This window comes from Haliotis rubra, unplaced genomic scaffold (assembly GCF_003918875.1).
Source record: "Haliotis rubra isolate DU_JTF1 unplaced genomic scaffold, ASM391887v1 Scf168, whole genome shotgun sequence".
Taxonomy (NCBI): domain Eukaryota; kingdom Metazoa; phylum Mollusca; class Gastropoda; order Lepetellida; family Haliotidae; genus Haliotis; species Haliotis rubra.
The window spans coordinates 790,240-811,938 of NW_025765647.1; the positions used below are offsets into that span (position 1 = coordinate 790,240).

Below are 21,699 nucleotides of genomic sequence, written 5' to 3' on the forward strand. Positions count from 1 at the left end.
GGTGAATATTACCATCCTAGACATCAACGACAATTCTCCAGGTTTTGCAGTCAGCAACAACCATTTGGAAATCAATGAGCGAGAGGATCGTGACATGACATCCAACATCTATGTCGTCCAGGCAACCGATGGAGACAATGAGAGGAATGGAACAATTCAGTACAGCCTGCTGAACAATCCAGGAAACCTGTTCCGCATCGATCCTATGAGCGGAGAGATTCGGCTACAGGGAAAGTTGGACTACGAGCATCAGCAGAGATACGAAATGCAGATTGTTGCTGCAGATCAGGGAGTGCCAACACCTCGCAGTTCCACCATGACCTTAGTGATAAATGTCAAGGACGTCAACGACAACCCACCAATCTTCTCCAGACCGGTTTATAATTTTAGTGTCAGGGAAAACATACAACTGACTGCTTCATTTGCTCAGATAAATGCTACAGATCTTGATTCAGATGAAAATGGGCGAGTGTATTACACTTTCAAGGATGGCATGTTCTCATCAGTGTTTGGCATCAATCCACCAAACGGCAATTTATATGTGAAGGAGCCATTGGATCGTGAAGACAAAGATTTGTATGTTTTGACAGCCATTGCAAGTGATCATGGCAAGCCTTCAAGGCTGACCTCCACAGCACAGATCAGAATACATGTCACTGATGACAATGACAATAGTCCAGTCTTCTCAAATGGATTTTACCACTTCACAATTCAGGAAAATCTTCCCATCGCTAGCACTGTCGGACGAGTCATGGCAGTTGACGCTGATGTTAACAAAAACGCAGAACTCCAGTTCCGGTTCCTGAATACCCCACCCAAATTTGTGATTAACCCTCATAACGGAGAAATCACCACAATGGAGAGGTTGGACAGAGAGCAGGAGAGTGATGAGGTGCTTACAGTGATCGTGTCGGATAAGGGGACGCCACCAAGATCTGCTTCAGCAACCGTGAAGATAGACATCCTGGACATCAACGACAACCCCCCAGAATTTGACAGAAGGGAGCCCAACACAGCCACCGTGGATGAGAACCGACCTAAAGGGACCAAAGTGATGCAAGTTATAGCTACTGATCAAGATGCAGGGGAGAATGGCACAGTATCATATTCTCTAGCAAATGGTAAGAAATTGAATTAATACGTTGATCAGTAGGATGGGGAAAGTTCAGAAAGGTGTATTAAAAGTGTTTAGTTTCCATCCTCTTTACAAGACATTCACGTACCATTATGTCAAAGAAACTTCTTTAAATAATCTATTATAAACCAAACCATAGACAGATTGTTGATTTCTGCCGCTTTTCCCAAAAGCACACCAAAATTGGGCTTCACACATTGTACCCATATGGGAAGTCATGGCATGACAAAAGAATTCTTAAACCCTCAGCAGTGTATGAAATAAGCCCAAAATCCAGCCAGACATCAGGACTGGTAACTTCAAAATGTTACCAGCCCAAAATGGATTTAACCAGACCAAATATGGTGAATTTACTCAGATGTATGAACATCTAACACTTATACCAGACCATCGGGCTGGCTAGCTGTAAATTTAGACCATCCGTCAGAAATATAGCCCGTCTTGGGCGGTCGGACGGCTTTATTTCATACACTGCCCTCAGCCAAACCAGACAATCATGTATCTATGTATAAAAAAACTACATACAACTCATGGTTAAACAAAAGCTCAAATTCGCCTTAGTATAAATGTGGAAGAGCTACTTGTTTTCTCTCTTTCAAACTCTACGTTTGGAATAGATTTAACTTGTTGTATCTACCACTGTAGTGCAGAAAGAGATGCATCTTGTTTACTGAAGACTTCATACCTACTTTTATGCTTCAATATTTGTTTTTCAGCCCCTGGAGAGAATGCCGGAACCAATAACTTTGCCATCCATGCCTCATCAGGCTGGATTACTACAAAGGAAGTTCTGGACTATGAAACCAAACGACAGTACAAGCTGGAGGTCATCGCCAGGGACAACGGAGTCAGGTCACAGCAGAGTAGGCAAACCATCACAGTTGCAGTTGGCGATGTCAATGACCAGGCACCTTTGTTTCATGCAAAGAACGTCACATTTGATGTTGTCGAGAACACTGAGATTGGGACTGTCGTTGGCGTTGTTACTGCCCATGACAGGGACTTCGGGTGAGAACGGCCGAGTGTCGTACTACATCATATCAGGGAACGTGTTCAGCCTTTTCACCGTGGACCGCACGTCAGGGGAGATAACTAGTATTAGGGAAATCGATTACGAGGAATCCTCATCGCATACATTGGGAATTCGAGCCATCGACAACAACGCCTTGTTCCCCAAGAGCAGCAACATCAGCGTGACTATTCGGGTCTTGGATGTCAATGATAATGCTCCAGTCTTTGAACAAGATCCTGTTCTACTGAGAACCGTCAAAGAAAACACTCCTACAGGTCATGCCGTGTATACGTTTACTGCAACTGATAAGGACTCCGGACTGAACGGAACTGTTCAGTACAGAATCACCAGTGAGTCCTACTCCGGGCCTAACCCAGACACTGGTAGCTATTTCATGATTGATCCCAGTTCAGGACAGTTGAAGATCAAGAAGAATATCGATTACGAGAAAGTCCATCAAATTTCCCTCATAGTAGAAGCTCGGGACAAGTGTCCTAGTCAGGACTGCGTGCTGAATGCGTCTGTAACGACAATTGTGTATGTGATAGACGTCAACGACAACAATCCCATCTTCGAGTCACCAGCCCAGGTGGAGATCTTCGAGGACGAGAATGTCAACTATCCTGTGTTGTATGTGTTGGCAACTGACAAAGATGCAAATGAGAACAACAGCGGAAATAACTTGGTCACCTACAAGATCCTCTCTGGCAACAACGCGGACAAGTTCCACCTGGAGAGCACCACAGGTAATGAACAAGGGCAGGGTAACTTGAAAATAAAGTTTCTGAACAGTATTTTCAGGTGAAAAGCATTCTGAGATCCTCTTGTTGCAGGAATAATAATCCTGGCATGTCAATACATCACACAGTTCAAACAGCAATGAAATAGGTGTATCTCATCCATATCAATTATTCAACAATCATAGAACCTTTGTACTGTTGTTATTATATTTTGAATGTAATAAATACAGTGCATATATTAGAAAAACGTTGAATTTAATAAAACATCATGTAATTTGAAAACTGCAATTAATATGAAAAAAAAGAATGAAATATGGTAAAATGGCATTGAATGTAGTGAAGCAGCATAAAATGTAATTTGTGGTACATGAATGAAAGCATTTGATGGAAGGTGAATAAAAGAATAGGTGTAATGAAAGCTGTTCAATGATTGTGCTGTAATGGTGATTTTAATGGAAGGAACATGGAGGAAAGTGGAAAATATGGTTTGTGATATAATATGGTTAGGTTCTCATGGTGATGTTATTTCAGGGTTGCTGACGATAGCGAACTCTCTGGACCGGGAAGAACAAAACTCCTATGCTCTAAACATCAGTGCTGAAGACCACGGTTCACCTAAACGGATTTCACACAAAGTGCTCAACATCATCATAAAGGACGTCAATGACAACGCTCCCCACTTCACCAACTCTACCTACCACGCCGGTATCCCCGAGCACGCCAGCTCAGACGGCGTGGTGGTCACTGTCCGTGCTACAGATGCTGACGTGGGCTCCAATGCCAGACTGACGTACATGATTCCTAGTGGGATTGCTGACAACAAGTTCATGATTGACAGCACCACTGGTGTGGTGAAGGCCACCATGTCGCTGGACAGGGAGGAGAAGGATACATACATTGTATCAGGTAGGTGTATCATAGGGTTAGAGATTGAAATGTGACCGCATACACGTTGATGGCCAGCATGTCGCTGGACAGGGAGGAAAAGGATACATACATTGTATCAGGTAGGTGTATCATAGGGTTAGAGATTGACATGTGACCACATACACCTGTTGATGGCCACCATGTCGCTGGACAGGGAGGAGAAGGATACATACATTGTATCAGGTAGGTGTATCATAGGGTTAGAGATTGACATGTGACCGCATACACCTGTTGATGGCCACCATGTCGCTGGACAGGGAGGAGAAAGATACATACATTGTATCAGGTAGGTGTATCATAGGGTTAGAGATTGACATGTGACCACATACACCTGTTGATGGCCACCATGTCGCTGGACAGGGAGAAGGATACATACATTGTATCAGGTAGGTGTATCATAGAGTTAGAGATTGACATGTGACCGCATACACCTGTTGATGGCCACCATGTCGCTGGACAGGGAGAAGGATACATGGGTACAGGGTTAGGAGAATGTGATACACCTGTTGACATTGTATCAGGGTAGGTGTATCATAGGGTTAGAGATTGACATGTGACCACATACACCTGTTGATGGCCACCATGTCGCTGGACAGGGAGAAGGATACATACATTGTATCAGGTAGGTGTATCATAGAGTTAGAGATTGACATGTGACCGCATACACCTGTTGATGGCCACCATGTCGCTGGACAGGGAGGAGAAGGATACATACATTGTATCAGGTAGGTGTATCATAGAGTTAGAGATTGACATGTGACTGCATACACCTGTTGATGGCCATTATGTTAAGAATGTCATTAAACAGAAGGGTCTTTATGATTTACCCTGTCTTTGAAAAGGATCTGGTTGGAGTCCTAATTAAAAATGACAAAAATTCCCATAGAAACATTTACTAATGGCAGAGATCATTGTACAATTCTGACTTACCGTAAGGTTGTTATAAATTATGATTATAATAGATCTTTATTCAACAGGTATTTGTCGGAATGTTTTATGTTAGCCGTGAAAGATCCTACTTTACCATTGGTCTGTCAGTGTTTAGGAGAGTAAGATATTTTGAGAGTAGAATTGTTCAAGAGTACACCATGATTGTCAGTCATCTGGTCATACAGGGTTCCGTATATGCTTTTGTTGATGCAGTTGATGATGATGATATGATGATATCTTCATTTCAGTGTATGTTCGTGATGGAGGCTACCCCACCAACTACGACCAGGCAACAATCATCATCAGTGTTCTGGACATCAACGACAACTCTCCAGTCTTTAAAAGTAAAACCTACAAACTTAACATCCCAGAAAACAGTGAGCAGACGTCCATCTTTGCTTTTACCGCCTACGATGCCGACACTGGGCAAAACGCTGACATACTCTACAGCATCACCGGTGAGTTGAATAAAAAATACATTGCTTCCTATCAAAGAGATAATATTTAGAATTCCGACTGGCTCTTATCAGACGGGCATGAGTTCAGATGTGACAATAATGAAGTGCAATCTCTTTACAGGGCAGTGATTGGTTTGGAGAGTTTGAGTCCAGATGAGTTTGATAGGACTAATTTAAAAGATTAATGCATGTTTGGCTTCGATTGATCTTCAAGTCTGGTTGAAAAAGTGTCACTTCAGTGGCACTTTGATGATTGAGATATTTTTAACACTTTTAGCTATTGATGTTAAATTAGGAAATTCATCCCCAAGGCATTAACTTTCGTCTCACAGAGAGTGTCTCTCTGGCAGGGATAGTTTTTGTGTCTGAAATATATTGCTGGATGATATACTGGTACCTTGATTGATACTAAAGTGAGGCAGATTCTCAGAGGCAAGGTTGGATCATAAGGATTTTACCAGTAGTATTAATTCACATTGTTTCAGGAAGTTTTAGTTTATTGTATTTGAGAAGCTGGTGTTTTTTTTAAAAGTTTAAGGCTGAATTAATGACAAAACATTCAGATTTTACTTGGATCGTTCGTTTACTCTTGACTTAAGATGCTAATCAGTCATTATTTCACCTCTCAGATGGAAATGAAGAAGGGAAATTTTCTGTGGATCCAATTACTGGAGACCTGTCTTGTAAACCTTTGGACCGAGAATTGACCGAGGAATACAACCTGACCATCGCTGCTACAGACAGGGGTTCAGTGCCTCGCTCTGGGGAAAGCCTAGCCTTCATCACAGTGCTGGATGAAAATGACAATGACCCTCACTTCAGTCAGCCCATGTACAGCTCAGGCATCCCAGAGGACATACAGAGAGGTCACACCATCCTGCAGGTCATGGCCACAGATGCTGACAAAGGTCACAATGGTGATGTCGCCTACTCCCTCGGCAACGACACTGAAGGACTGTTTAGTGTAAACGCCTCTTCAGGGGAGATAACCACAAGCGGGTAATCATCTTTGCATGTTGTTTGCCTTCATCTAATCTGTCACACAGTACTGGAACCAGAATATTTTTCTGTCTGTCAAGCCCATATTGTAATGCTTACAGCCTATATGAAGCACACATTTTGAATCTCAAATCTTACTAGATAGAGCTCTTTCAGCATTAGGGTCGGTGGGGTAGCCTTGTGGTTAAAGCGGTCGCTCGTCACACCGAAGACCCGGGTTCGATTCCCCATGTGGTTACAATGTGTGATGCTCATTTCTGGTGTCCCCCGTCGTGATATTGCTGGAATATTGCTAAATGCGGCATAAAACTAAACTCACTCACTCATTCAGCATTAAAATGGAGTTGTTTGTTTCTATCAAAATGATCGAAGTGTTAAGGCAGTCTTGTAATCGATGTCATATTGTTTCAGTGACTAGTCAGGAAATGTGATTCCTGATGCTTAAAATTATTGTCTGAATATAATGAACATTCTGTGGATTCAAGATGTGTACCTGCTGTTGTTTGTTATTACAGGTTGTTTGACAGAGAGAAGAAGAGCAGTTACTCATTTGATATTGTGGCCATGGATGGAGGTATTTCAGGCCCAAGGAACAGCACTGCTCGAGTTGACATCATCATCACTGATATCAATGATAACGCCCCAGTGTTTGCAGAAGTGCCGTACCGAAGGAGCGTGGGACCAAGCACAGGGAGGGGGGTGGTGGAGATACTCACAGTATCAGCCCTGGACCCTGACGAGGGTGACAATGGAGCTGTTGAATATCGTATGGACCTGGCGTCTGGCAGTCAGCAATTTTTCGAAATGAATGGAGCAGCTATTGTTACGAAGAGGGACCTGGGGGGTGCCGTTGGCTATCACAACATTCAGATTGTCGTGATGGACAAGGGCAGCCCGGTCCTCAGCTCCACCGGTCAGTACTTTTTGAGTGTTTTGAATGTCACAACTTACCATATTTTTTTAAACATTTATTACCCATAAGGGTAGGATGATAATGTGTAATTATTTTCTGGTAGTTGCACAAGTTGCACATGTGCATTTTACAATTTCTTGATACTTATTGCTCCGTTGATGCCATATGACATCAAAGTGCGTCATTATTAAAAATGAAACCAAACGTCATCCATCGTTGATGACATATTTTGTTATCTGAAGAATAGACATGTTTCTTCAAGGTTGACATTTTCTGTTTTAAGTACATTTTAGAGTTGGTTTTGGGGTTCCAATATCCCTGTTCTCTAACTGAGTAGGACCCCAATCATGCTATTTGAACATTGTACCCATCATGGGAATCAATTGTAGGTGTTTGGCTTGAAAAGTTAGAGCTTGAACCACCAGGCAACACCATACCCACCTAAAATTATGATTGAAGTGAACCAAATGGAATATGTGTTGACAGTATTGATGTTTGTGTGCAGGAGTTGTTGAGATCACAGTCGGCAACCCCAGTAGCCCGTCACTGTCGTTCACTCGGGAAGAATATCATCAGACCATTCCGGAAGATAATCGCAATGGGACTGAGGTGATTCAGGTGGGAGTCATCCAGGTTTCCCCAGCTGTCACTTACAGACTTGCTGGCGGCAACGATGGCAACCCATTCAGCATCAACGTCAACAATGGTGAGTGCAATATCAAACAGAGACATTTTCTCAGTGATGAAAGTCCGGAAGACATTTTCATGAGGCTAACATTAAGTATCAAATATATGGTCTTGCTAATTAAATGTTCAGTACCTTTAAACATACAATTAGTACTTGGGAAAACTCATTTCTAACTTTTCAATTTCAGGAATGATCTCGGTGCACAACACTAATCTCATTGACTACGAGACGAGTCCGAGATTGCGCCTGATTGTCCAGGCCTCAGCAGGAGGAGCTGTAGCCTATGCCACTGTCTGGGTCAACTTGACTGATGTCAATGACAATGCTCCGAAATTTACACAGAACAAATACGTCACATCAGTCTGGGAGAACAATGCTCCAGAAACCTTCGTCACCATGGTAATTGTCTCCAAAATAGAATGGATTTGTTTTTATTTAACAGTATTCTGGCATGTGCCTCAGAACAATACTCTTAAGTTAAGACTTAAGGTGTATTAAAAACCAACTTTTTAAGAGAATTTATAGACACCTAAATTCTTTAAAGTATTTCATTTTTCCTTTTTTTCAGTCAGAAAAAAGCACAGAAAAACTAAGATGGGAAAAATAGAAATTCTGATATTTTAGAAAGTAAATCAAGTTTCATTGTGTATAATGTGTACTGTAATATCAAAGTGTATTGTTCATGCAGGTACAGGCCAATGATGAGGATACTGGCAGGAACGGACAGGTCCTGTACAGCATCATCAACGGCAACGACGACAACGCCTTTGTAATTCAACCACCTTACACTGGCATCATCATAACGTCGAGAGATTCCTCATCACTGGACAGGGAGATCCAGGACACGTATCAGCTGACTATTGAAGCTGTTGACCAAGGAAACCCAAGCTTGTCTTCAAGGTGCATCGTGTCCATCAATGTCAATGATGAAAACGACAATGCACCGTTCTTCCGCACATTTCAGTCTGTGCATATCAGTGAAAGTAAGTACAAACTGTAAATATTTTGCATTTTTGTGCTAAAAGAGTACTGTGGGCAAGTGTCTATACTGTATTTCATGCTTGAAGATCCAGGTGAGAATTAGTTTTCTGGCTACCAGTGCTTCTTGTAAGTAGTTGCTCATGGGACCTGGTGGTCCGACTGACAGACTTGGTTGATGATGTTATTGTGTTTCATGTGTGTTGCTCATGCTATCAATCCAAGACTCATTAACCAAAACTTATTTACAGCTGTCATAAAAAACTGGAACAGGTTTATTGTGGTGTAAGAACGTTTGCTAACACTGATGGAGTGAATAGATCACTTGAGTGTCTTCTGCCTCTCCCCCCATACACTTCTGTCAGTCTGTCAGTAAGAATAATGGACCATGCTGATAGATACACCCAGTGTGCAAAATAGTTTACAAATTTTGCTAGCCAGTCGGGCTAGCTATGACTGAAAGTTACTAGCCCACTAAATAATTCACTAGCCTGAAATTGGAATGTAAAAACTAAGCAAAATATTACAAAAATAAATGAGAATAAAATATTGTCGACATGACACGGGTTTCATCATTAAGCTGCTAATATGATGAACATTTTTATCCGGTCATAATTTTGCATAATTTAAAAGTGTATTGTAACTTAACAAGTCGGAGAGAGTGATATATTTACAAAATGACCCCATGAAAATTCACAAGCCAGTCTGAACAGTGACTGTGGAGATTTACTTGCCCGAGTGGATTTTTACTAGCCACGGGTTCCCTCATGAAACATTATTTGGTGGAATGTTGACCACATCCTCAGCTCATGCACATTTACAAGTTCTCTTCCTAGTGGGCTCACAGACGTGTATGTTTTATGTTTTCAGATCGTAAAGTGGGCTCCCAGGTTACCACAGTAACAGCTACAGATGTGGACTTCCAGCCCAAGCTGGTCTACTCCTTCCAGCCCAACAGTAACGGTGATGGCAGCTTCAGCATCGACAGGTTCAGCGGCAGCATCTCCCTCGCCAAAGCAGTTGACCATGAAGTCAGGAACCATTATGTGCTGGGAATTATGGTAAGAACTGTTGTCTCGCACATTAACGTGTCTTAAGAATTTAAAAAGTGTCAGATGAATAACTGACAGAATTATTTTCAATCAAATCTGTCAATCAGTCCAATCATTAGCATTGAACATCATCAATGTAACGGCGGTAGGGTAGCCTAGTGGTTAAAAGCGTGAGTTGTCCCCACATGGGTACAATGTGAAGCCCATTTCTGGTGTGTGCCCGTGATGTTGCTGGAATATTGCTAAAAGCGTCAAAACATCAGTCAGTCAGTCATCAATGTAACCTGAGAGCATTGAGTTGTTGCAAGTAATCTTGATTAAAAGAACGTAATAATTAATTATTAATATGAGGTCATAAATGGTGTTATTATTAATATGTTCCTTCAGCAATCACATGAATGTAATATAGATTCTGATTATTGACAAGTATTGGTCTTACTTAGCTTTTGTAACATTTTGTTTGAATGTTGCAGGTGTCTGATGGGAAACACAATGCCTTCACTCAGATCGACATCTACATTGACGATGAGAATGATAACGCTCCTGAGTTCAGCCAACAGAACTACCAGGTGAGCAGCTCCCATCAACACTGTTCTTATGTAATCTTTTGTTGATCTAAATATTAGAAACTTAAATGTTAGGGGACATGATGGCTGATGAGGTAGTAAGGAAGGTGTCTTTTTTTCTTTATGAATGGTGACAAGTTCTTTAAATCAAAATCTGACCCGCAAATGATGGTCTGGTGATTTATTCAAAGAGGCCTGTATTCTCACTTAATGGTTATTTTCATTCATTTTCAAAATGATAATTCCTGTGACATATTGTCATTTTAAGGAACATTTTAGGGACTGACTGTGGTTCCATTGCCAATATTTGTCTGCTGATTTTGAATGTTAATATAGCCTTGATATACCTTTAGTTGAATTGCATTTACATGAGAAGTCCAAAAATTGTTTTCTTCCAAAACTATAACTATGAGTGAATCAAAGAATTGTGGATTTAAAAGTCGGTATTATGATATTTCTGTACAAGGTGGCGCTAGAGGAGGCCACACTCCCAGGCAGATCTGTGATCACTGTCAACGCCACTGATGCCGACTCTGGGGTCAACAAGATAATCAGCTACAGTCTCCGGTCCGACTTCAACCACAGCTTCTACATCAACTCCAACACCGGTAATGATGGATGGATGACAGGACAGTCAAGCAGACTGTTTGATCACCTACTTGATAATTACTTACGTTAATGTACATTAGCTCAGTCTAGGGTTCATGTTAAAGGCTTACTCCTCACCTGAATACAATGATTAATACACAACCTCAGGTGTGAATATTTTCCTACATCACTGTCCTTCCTATTCATGATGAACGATGACGTAACTAAAATACTGCAGAAGACTATCACAATCACTTATGACTTGGCCTTTGTCAACATGCTTTTTAGAGCATCCACCCAGAGAGCGGAAGGCCGCGGGTTCGATCCCCGACCGCGTCATACCAAAAGACATTAAAATATGGTACTTGTTGGTCCCTGCCTGGCGCTCGGCATTAATGGGTACAACAAGGACTGGTCGGCTCGGAGTCAGTATACTGTGTCTGAGTGGGGTATTCATGCTTCACTGCGGCATGGTATCTCCGTGGGATAGCACTATAAAACCAGCTTAAGTCTGGGCTAGTACAAGCAGCCGCACATACCCGTACACTCGCATGCACGTCGTCATATGAGCGAAATATTCTCAAGCAAGACGTTAAACCTAATTTCACCTCACCTCACCTCAACATGCCTTTGTTGTAATTCTGATGACAGGAAATCCATTCTTGTTCACTCTAACCAGTGTATTGACAAACATCTGTTTATTTGCAGGTACGATCTACACCAATAAGTCCCTGACCTACGAGGCATTTTCTTCCATCATTGAGCTTGTGGTCATTGCACAAGACGGTGGCTCCCCCACTTTGTCTGACATGGTGGCAGTCCACATCCAGATCACAGACATCAACAAATACAGTCCACAGTTTGAACAGCCCAGTTATGAGTACGTAGTCATTACGGTCATGGTTAAGATGCTTGATGCTGCTTTCCCCTTGCTTGTTGGTAGAAGCCCAAGAAAAGATCTAGGTTATACTTGACCATCAGCATTCTAAGCTTGTCGTAAGAGGTGACTAACGGGATCAAGTGTTAATACTCGCTAACGTGGTAGCTGCATGTCCATGCATGCCATATTGTAATGTTAATCATTGGATTGTCTGGATCGAAGAAGGATATTTTTTTACTGAACATGGTCATATCTGAAATATTTATAGGTACGGTGTTCAACAACAAGCAATATCAGTTTGTTCCATCTGATTAAAAAGATATCTCAGCAGAATTCCAAAGCAACTTCTTGGAGTTCCATTTTGAAACATGATTTAGATGTAATGTTGAAGTGTCAGTTAGTTAACTAACATTTTGTTCTTCCCCTCAATAATAAGAGGTCCACAGCACATTATTAAATATTTCCTGGTTTTCTTCAGGGTCAACATCAGCGAATTCAGTGTAAAAGGCGAGTCCATTCTTTCTGTGAGAGCCATTGACCGAGACATCACTCACATACATCGTGACGACAACATCAACTACAAACTTATTGGAGAAGGAGCCAGTACGTTTCAAATTCGCAGAAAGACTGGCCAGATCTTCCTCATGAGCCAGGCCAATCGAGAAAATGTCTCCCAGTACAATCTCACAGCCATTGCAACTGACCGTGGTCACCCACCAAAGAGTTCATCCGTGCCGGTGAAGATCATTGTTGAGGATGAAAATGATAATCCACCTCGTTTCCATGAGCCAGATAATATATATCATGTTCCTCTTCCTGAGAATACCCCACCTGAGCAGGTGTTTCTGCATGTTGTTGCTGACGATGCCGACGAAGGTCTCCATGCTGAAATACAGTATACAATTACATCTGGAAACAACGAAGGTATATTCCATATTCACGGAACCAATGGCAGCTTGTTCATCATGCCCGGTGCTGAACTGGATTACGAGAGTCATAAATCTCATCGACTTATTGTGAGAGCAGTGGACTGCACAAGGTGTCTGCCAAACCAGCCCCGGTTGTCAGCGTTTGTGACAATACAGATTAATGTGTCGGATGTGAACGAGTTTCCCCCTGAGTTTCCAATTTCACCTTACAATGAATGTGTGAAAGAGAACCAGCCCCCGAACACCACAGTGTTCCAAGCTCAAGCTAACGATGGGGATGGTGGGATTTATGGGATTCTCAACTACAGCATCATCCAGAACAGTTCCGATGCTGCTCTCTTCTCTATCAACAGCAAGACAGGACATGTACTAACCAGAGCCGAGTTTGACTACGAGCTCCGGAACTCCTACGCCTTCCACATCAAGGTACAAGATACCCAGTACACCAGTGTTGTGTATGCCACAGTAAAGGTGCTGGATGTTGATGAGTATGTTCCCAAGTTCATTAAAGACCGTTACAATTTTGCTGTGTTGGGTAGTGCTGGACGTGGTGACTTCGTTGGACAAGTCAGTGCTACAGACCAGGATGGAGGGAATGCGGGGAAAGTGGTGTACATGATTGAATATTCAGATGATTATTTTGAAATCAACCCAACAACTGGGAACATTACCGTAAAACGAATATTCAATGAAGATGCACCTTCTCAAAGACTGAGACGAAAGCGTGCATTGACGGGTGATTCCACCCCTCTGATTATCAGGGCGTGGTCAGGGAGAGAGGATTCGCTGGAAGCCACGTCAAGAGTGGAGGTCGACATCGATCGTGATTGTGAAGGATGTGCGTATGCTCCCCAGCCACTTCAGGGTGGACTGAGTACAGTTGGCATTGCCATGATCATTGTGGTGAGCGTGTTGGTCCTGCTGGTCACCATCATTGTGATTATTTGTCTTGTGAGCAGAAGGCGACGACGCAACAAGCGTCCACCTCATGACCCTAACGAAAATGTCGACAGTGCTGCATTTAGTTTTACACCCCCTCCTGCAATGAGACCTCATATCAATGGTGGACCTCCACCTTACAAAGAGCATCTGCATTTCGGACCAGACGCATCAAATGTGACTAGCTCTGATATATCTGACCAATCTCATTCTGCCTCCAGTGGGCGGGGCTCAGCTGAGGAAGAGGAGGATGAAGAAATTAGGATGATCAATTCCAACACACAGCTTCAGAGTTCACAGACGTTCATGCGCCGCAAACAGATGCCAGATTCTGGGATTCAGCAGGATGAAGATACTCTCTCCGAGCCATCAGTTCAAAACCACCAAGAATATTTAGCCAAGTTAGGTATAGACTCTACAAAGATTGGCAAACCTAAACCCAAAGCCCATCAAATTGCTCATTCCGTGGAAAGCATGCATCAGTTTTCTGATGAGGGTGGAGGTGAGGGGAATGTGGATATGGGTCACAGTGACTATGATAAAATGACAGACATGGAGACCGATGAAGAGGTCGCCATGATTGATAGAAACAAAGACTTGGGCTTCCATGAGCCAGAAACTCAACATGCCGGCTCTCTTTCTAGTGTTATTAATAGTGAAGAAGAATATAGTGGGTCTTATAACTGGGACTATCTCCTTAATTGGGGGCCACAGTACCAACCCCTTGCTCATGTGTTTGCTGAAATTGCCAAATTAAAAGATGATAATGTTCAGCCAAGGAAACCACCGGTGCGGACAGTTCCTCAAAGACATTTGAACACACAGCTGACCCCCAAGGTCAAGATGGTGCCACCTCCCATGATTACGAATGCACCACCAAAAGCCTTTGCTCCTCGGCCTAGTCACACATCTTCTGGCAGTTCTTCCCGTGGTATCCCTTCAGCAAGAGCGAGCACTATGAACACTTCCATGCCGAGTCTACCCCGCTCGCCAATAAGCTACGACTCAAGCGTCACATCACCAGCGCTCACCCCATCTTTCACTCCTTCCCTGTCTCCCCTGGCAACAGGCTCCCCCTCTCCAGTTGTTAGTGCTCACGGGTCTACACATAGTTCGGGACATAATACTCCAGGAAAAGGTGTCTCAAAACAAAATATCCGGCTCGCTATGAGTGCTTCTTCAGAGTCTGAGCAAGAATTCCGGATATGAGCCGTGACATTCAACTTGATGAATGTATTGATTTTATGAAACCATATGGATATTTTATGAATGATTGTGATAAAGAGACCTTTCCAAGTGACATGGTTGCAAGCATCTAGTTGTCCATGTTGTTGTAACGTGCTGCCAGCATTATGGACAAACAGTGAAATAATTATGCAAATGTGGACCATTGTTTCTGATGTTGCCATAGTAACAAAGATGCATGTTCAACGATCAGCAGTGCAATGCACCTGCTTGCTGAGTTATTGGTAAAGTGTCTATTTTTGTAGATCATCTGTGTATATAGGTCATTGATTATTTTAGTCCTGTTAGGCTGAAATTAGAAGCATTAACAATGAGATTATCTAAAGTGTCATGCTTCCTGCAAATTTAACATTTCCATGCCTTGTAGATATATATAAGGGAATCGTAACAGTGTACAGAGAGCGAATGTATTAAGAATGACTGTAGTACCAGATTCACACAAGGTTTTTAAGTTAAATATGCCAAACTGCTGCATCTGCATTTTACATCTGAGATGAAGGCACCAAAGATACCTGAATATGAAATAGACATCTGTCACATTTTATCTTGTTGATTTTAGACTTGTTGATGCTGAAATACAGGTGTCCGTTCGTCTTCTGGTGACTCACATTCCAAACATGCCAGGGAACGTTATTTTAAACTCTTCCCCTCCCTCAATAAAATCCTCTCTTCCTTCCTTTACAGGAACAGTTGTCTATTTCATGGTCAGCATCACAGTTTATTCCAGAATCAGAGTATCAGTTAGGGCAGAGAAGGACTATGCAAACAGCTTTGCCAGTGCTGTCAGTTTTATAATTCATTTCTCATCAACTTGGTAGGATTCATCAATCATCTGTATCGTTTAAGTAAAATATGATTTTTTTATAGTCAACAATTACTGAACTTACCAGAGTAATCATTCAGTCCATTCAAGTACAGTTAACAGCTGTATTTTAAGTCAAATACATCGTTATCGCTGGGGAATGATGGCTGCACTATTTTGGCTGTTTGTCCCTTATTGTTTTTCATATCCAAGTGAATTTGTCACATGTTTGGTCCCAGTGTTGTGAAGCTAGGTTCAAAATAGAAACTCAAATCTGGAATAAAATGTTTTTTCAACTCACGTTGAGTATAAACACAAATACTTTTTATTGATTAGTAATGAAATGTTAGTGATAAATAAGTTGTTTTATTTTGCATTTATGTGTCTGTCAGTCCTGTGGAAATGAAATCTGGACCACAATAACTCTATAACCAAAGAGCTAAGGTCCTTCAGCACAGTCTGATCAAAGGAACTGTTTACTGTACTTGATAAGGATTTGACGGCAATGAATTTTAGAAAACAGTCAGTGGAGATTTGAAGTTGATTAAACAGAAGATGGAGTGTTATTTGAGTCATAGATGTACCATATGCCTTCATTGAAGCTGATCATTGCGTGAGTGTGTGATGTAGGATATATGAAAGCTCATCTTATAGACTGTAACCAGCTAAATACATATCTTCATCTGCATTCATTTTGTACAGTGTAAATGCAATGTTTACTTATTTGTGGGTTTGCATATTTATTTTTATGTGCGAGCTGAGCTGAGATATTAATATGTTTTGTTAAGCTTGTAAATAATATACAGTTTTTTTTGTATGTGTCACTTTGTGACGTCCGCAATCAAAATATGAAGTTAGAGGCAAAAACTAGTAAAGGATACTTTGCAATAAAATGTCAAGAATGATTTTAGTGTTTTGTGATTTTTGAAGTATTGCTGAAATAATTTGATTGTTAACTGGCTGAAATATTGCTGATTGACGACTTCCTGATGTACTGCTGATGGTGGGTATGGCCAAGGTTCTCCGAGGGATCTGCCTGTTGGAACCTTTGTGCCCCCAGTTGACAAATGGTTTTCATTGGTTTGGTAAACCAACCAATCTGTAATGATTTAGATGTCAAACAGGTGCACACATCAACAATATATACGGGGTGGTGGGGTAGCCTAATGGTTAAAGTTCGAATCCCCACATGGGCACAATGTGTGAAGCCCATTTATGGTGTTCCTTGCCGTGATATTGCTGGAATATTGCTAAAAGCGGCATAAAACCCATCTCACTCACTCACTCATCAACAATATATACAAAAAATATGTCTCGGAGCATTTGTATTTAGCATTATACCACAGCATTACTTTATTTGAGCATATTATGTACTTCAATCAAACGTTTTAGTTCCTACAGCACAGCAACCATAAGTAAGTTATTATGGGTACAAATCCCAAATAACATACATGTAAAAACGTAATAGGTAAATGCATTTACAAATAATTATTGGAGCAAAATGCCAAGTCTCCAGGACTCGGGAGCACCAAGGTGAATCCACCAGTAAGCTAGATATCTATTTGTGGCTCCTGTACCGCCAAACAACATATTCCCTTTGCAACGGATTTTAACTGTAGAATCATTGCAAGCACGCACGAAGATGCTGACACACACTGAGCTTATTAATGACTGAGAGCAAGTGAATAATTTGTCTTTGTAACAGTATTGTTTAAATGTCATCATGAACTGAGTGTGTGGGGCGTGGGAGTAAAGCCCAGAGAGATGCAGATATTATACATTTAGCATTCTGCAGGAACCTACGATTACGGCTATGGGGTTGACCAAAGCCCAGAGAGATGCAGATGACCAAAACCCAGACGCCTAAGATGCAGATGTTATACATTTAGCACTCTGCAGGAACCAACGAGTACGGCTATGGTGTTGACCAAAGCCCAGAGAGATGCAGATGTTATACATTTAGCACTCTGCAGGAACCATTAGAGTACGGGTATGGTGTTGACCAAAGCCCAGAGAGATGCAGATGTTATACATTTAGCATTCTGCAGGAACCTACGAGTACGGGTATGGTGTTGACCAAAACCCAGAGAGATGCAGATGTTATACATTTAGCATTCTGCAGGAACCAACGAGTACGGGTATGGTGTTGACCAAAGCCCAGAGAGATACAGGTCTTATACGTTTAGCATTCTGCAGGAACCAACGAACACGGCTATTGTGTAGACCAACGTTAAGAAAACAAAAATTGGCCTAACCAGGATTCGAACCAATGGAAATTGGTTTCTAGCGTGCCCAAGTCATCTTTAAGGTCATGCAGATCAGATACACGACAAAGAGACTTTATCTGCCTTTAAAGGTGTGTCCACTCAGTCATTAAATGTTATAACTAAAGTTGCTTGGTCACCATGCAGTTATCACGGGTTCCTGGAGTGTCCAGGGGACGCAACTCACAGCGATTTCCGGTGTTTTGATGACTGACTGGGGCACCCATATCGCCGGACCCACCCATCATTGTAACTATATCCACGATATACCACCACAAGAGTGAGTGAGTGAGTTTGGTTTTACGCCGCTTTTAGCAATATTCCAGCAATATCACGGTGGGGGACACCAGAAATGGGCTTCACACATTTTACCCATGTGGGGAATCGAACCCGGGTCTTCGGCGTGACGAGCGACCGCTTTAACCACTAGGCTACCCCCGCCCTCCCACCACAAATCATGCAATTAGGAAGAAATATGTTCCAGTACACCTTGAATAAATAGTTTTCAGAACGGGATACTTCCAGCATATCTTTCTGGAGTCCCCCGCCGTGATGTTGCTGGAATATTGCTAAAAGCGGCGTAAAACCAAACTCAGTCAGTCAGTCAGTCCAACATTTCTTATTCAAAAACCGATTTACTGCAAAATCATTATATACATTCAATGATTTTCAACGACGAGTTCTGCTCAAGGAAACAAATGCTATTAAAAATCCTATATGTAGCAAATGTACGAAAGCTGATCAGATGTCATGAAAATGAATCTCCCGCTTTGTTGCTCCGGGGTGATATGGAATGGTTGGCGTGTTCGTTTCCTGCAGGAAGCCAATCTATCCTTGAGATCAAACCGTTCTTCCGGTCAGCGAGTCCTATAAGGTCATTTTTTACGATATTTTATATAAGAAATGATTTGAGTGGCATATATACCATACAAAAATACAGTGAAATATGAGTCATCGACTTAGACATTAAGTAGAGATCGCTGAACAATGGACAGAGTGAGAAGACTCACGGGAGGATTCGTAGAAAGGATAATCCTTTTACGGCAGCACTTCATCGATCTGGGACTCTGTAAGATTCAAGTTAACCTGCCCGAGGTGAAATATTATTCCTAATTATATTTCATATGTTTGAGAAACCATAAAAAGAAAATCTTGCACTGTTAGGCGGAGTACTGCGGTTACTGCGTGTCGTATTGATTTTACAAGGCCAAGTGGGGTATTTCGAGAAATTCGGGAAATACAACTTCAGTCTTGTATAGGTAGTAGGATAAGCACTTGCATGTGATAATCTCACACTGTATGATGTTCACTGATAACAGACTGACCGTCCTTCGTTATCAAGTGGACAAGGTGTCGATGGTTCGATTATCCGACCCGGTTGTGGTAGTGGTAGTAGTAGTAGTAAATTTAGTAGCCTTAGTAGTTGTAGCAGGATCAGTAGTAACTGTAAGGGTTGTGGTTGGGATAGTAGTGGTAGTGGTGATGATGTTAGTGGTGGTGGTGGTAGTGGTCGTTGTGTAGTAGTAGTAGTAGTGGTGGTGATACAGGTGTTAGTGGTAATGGTAGTGGTGGTGCAGGTGTCAGTGGTAATGGTAGTGGTGGTGCAGGTGTCAGTGGTAATGGTAGTGGTGGTGCAGATGTCAGTGGTAATGGTAGTGGTGGTGCAGATGTCAGTGGTAATGGTAGTGGTGGTGCAATGGTAATGGTGGTGGTGGTGCAGGTGTCAGTGGTAATGGTAGTGGTGGTGCAGGTGTCAGTGGTAATGGTAGTGGTGGTGCAGGTGTCAGTGGTAATGGTAGTGGTGGTGCAGAGTGTCAGTGGTAATGGTAGTGGTGGTGCAGGTGTCAGTGGTAATGGTAGTGGTGGTGCAGGTGTCAGTGGTAATGGTAGTGGTGGTGCAGGTGTCAGTGGTAATGGTAGTTGTGGTGCAGGTGTCAGTGGTAATGGTAGTGGGTGCAGGTGTCAGTGGTAATGGTAGTGGTGGTGAAGGTGTCAGTGGTAATGGTAGTAGTGGTGCAGGTGTCAGTGGTAATGGTAGTGGTGGTGAAGGTGTCAGTGGTAATGGTAGTGGTGGTGCAGGTGTCAGTGGTAATGGTAGTAGTGGTGCAGGTGTCAGTGGTAATGGTAGTAGTGGTGCAGGTGTCAGTGGTAATGGTAGTGGTGGTGCAGGTGTCAGTGGTAATGGTAGTGGTGGTGCAGGTGTCAGTGGTAATGGTAGTGTGGTGCAGATGTCATTGGTAATGGTAGTAGTTGTGCAGGTGTCAAGGTGTCAGTGGTAATGGTAGGTGTGGTGCAGATGTCATTGGTAATGGTAGTAGTTGTGCAGGTGTCAGTGGTAATGGTAGGTGTGGTGCAGATGTCATTGGTAATGGTAGTAGTTGTGCAGGTGTCAGTGGTAATAGTAGTAGTGACGCAGGTGTCAGTGGTAATGGTAGTAGTGGTGGTAGTGGTGGTGCAGTAGTGGTGTATGGTAGTGGTGATAGTGATAATTGTAGTAGTGGTGCAGGTGTCAGTGGTAATGGTAGTGGTGGTGCAGATGTCAGTGGTAATGGTAGTGATGCAGGTATCAGTGGTAATGGTAGTGGTGGTGCAGGTGTCAGTGGTAATGGTAATGGTGGTGGTGTCAGTGGTAATGGTAGTGGTGATGGTGTTGACTAAAGTTCGATGTCTGATACAAATCTTTATTCCTTAAGGTTGGGAGGGTTCTCAATGGTAGAAGAATCTGTATCGAATCGTTGTACTCACGAATAAAAGAAGTTGTTATCCATAAAGGGTTAAACGCTGCAAAGTTTCCATCCATCACAGTCAACTTGCCTTATTCCTCAATGTTTATAGTAACTAAAAAACACACACTCACACTGTTTCACCGATCCTATTGTAACCATACGATCATTTTCCAAAGTTGTGAACTTTCCTATGCTCATTTGTCATTTTAACTTTTGAACTGGTCGCAAAGGAACATCAAGTGTTGAAACATCAAGAAGGTATATGAGCTGCTTCAGTGTTAACGGTAAATTCACCCCGGGACCTGCACGCACGTGACAAGTCCTACCCCCTCGGGACATTACACTCATACAACGTATTACTTCTTGATAATAACGGCAGTCAAAGCAGTCATTATGTTTCAAAGAACAAAACTTAACTGTGAAAGTTTACCCTAAATCTTGAGCCTAACGCGGTTACGTATTTCATTTCAATTTCAGAACTGACAAAAGTTTACGAAAATGCCATAGTTCCATGTCGAGAACTTTGCACATCACCTTTCTTTAATGGTATTAAGTGTCAGACACACGTTATTCCGACAGTTAGCGTTGTATTAACTTCACCATTGTGTTATTGTTCCCGCGAGGCAATGCTGACGACATGGCAATTCCGATCTGTATGATGTATATATTTCAATTTAAAGTTCTTTCGGCAAAGAATCTTTCATGAACAACATATACATCGTTTTCTTTCAGAATTGGTTCTGCTTTAACAATTCTTCAGCTGTGTTTTCATTTCCTATTATTCCGAACCGCCCCATCAATTAAGGTATGAGAAATGTAAGCTGTCGGGCGATCTCGGGGGTATTTCGTGAGCTCTGATTGGGCGAGATGGACATATGTTTTACCGACATCCATTCTTACAGGTCCAAATATACGTCTAGTTCACGAG

At 42.2% G+C, this 21,699-nt stretch overlaps 1 protein-coding gene across 1 annotated transcript; it reads left to right on the forward strand.

Annotated features, from left to right (window-relative positions):
• Window positions 1-982: 982 nt before the first annotated feature.
• LOC124272270 (protocadherin-16-like) lies at window positions 983-16,686 on the forward strand. Its single transcript, XM_046707437.1, has 14 exons — window positions 983-1,121; window positions 1,852-2,893; window positions 3,419-3,793; window positions 4,993-5,202; window positions 5,832-6,201; window positions 6,717-7,114; window positions 7,620-7,820; window positions 7,990-8,201; window positions 8,491-8,785; window positions 9,651-9,841; window positions 10,306-10,401; window positions 10,865-11,006; window positions 11,695-11,866; window positions 12,345-16,686. Exons 1-14 carry the CDS (start codon window positions 1,119-1,121, stop codon window positions 14,941-14,943), a joined length of 6,306 nt encoding a protein of 2,101 aa, XP_046563393.1. The 5' UTR covers window positions 983-1,118; the 3' UTR covers window positions 14,944-16,686.
• Window positions 16,687-21,699: the final 5,013 nt, after the last annotated feature.

What these genes read in the sequence shown, in the direction of transcription:
- LOC124272270 (XM_046707437.1), top strand. An exon ending in CAGCATCAACGTCAACAATG is followed by an intron (nt 7,821 to 7,989) that starts GTGAGTGCAATA and finishes TTTCAATTTCAG; the next exon opens with GAATGATCTCGGTGCACAAC. An exon ending in GTCTGTGCATATCAGTGAAA is followed by an intron (nt 8,786 to 9,650) that starts GTAAGTACAAAC and finishes TTATGTTTTCAG; the next exon opens with ATCGTAAAGTGGGCTCCCAG.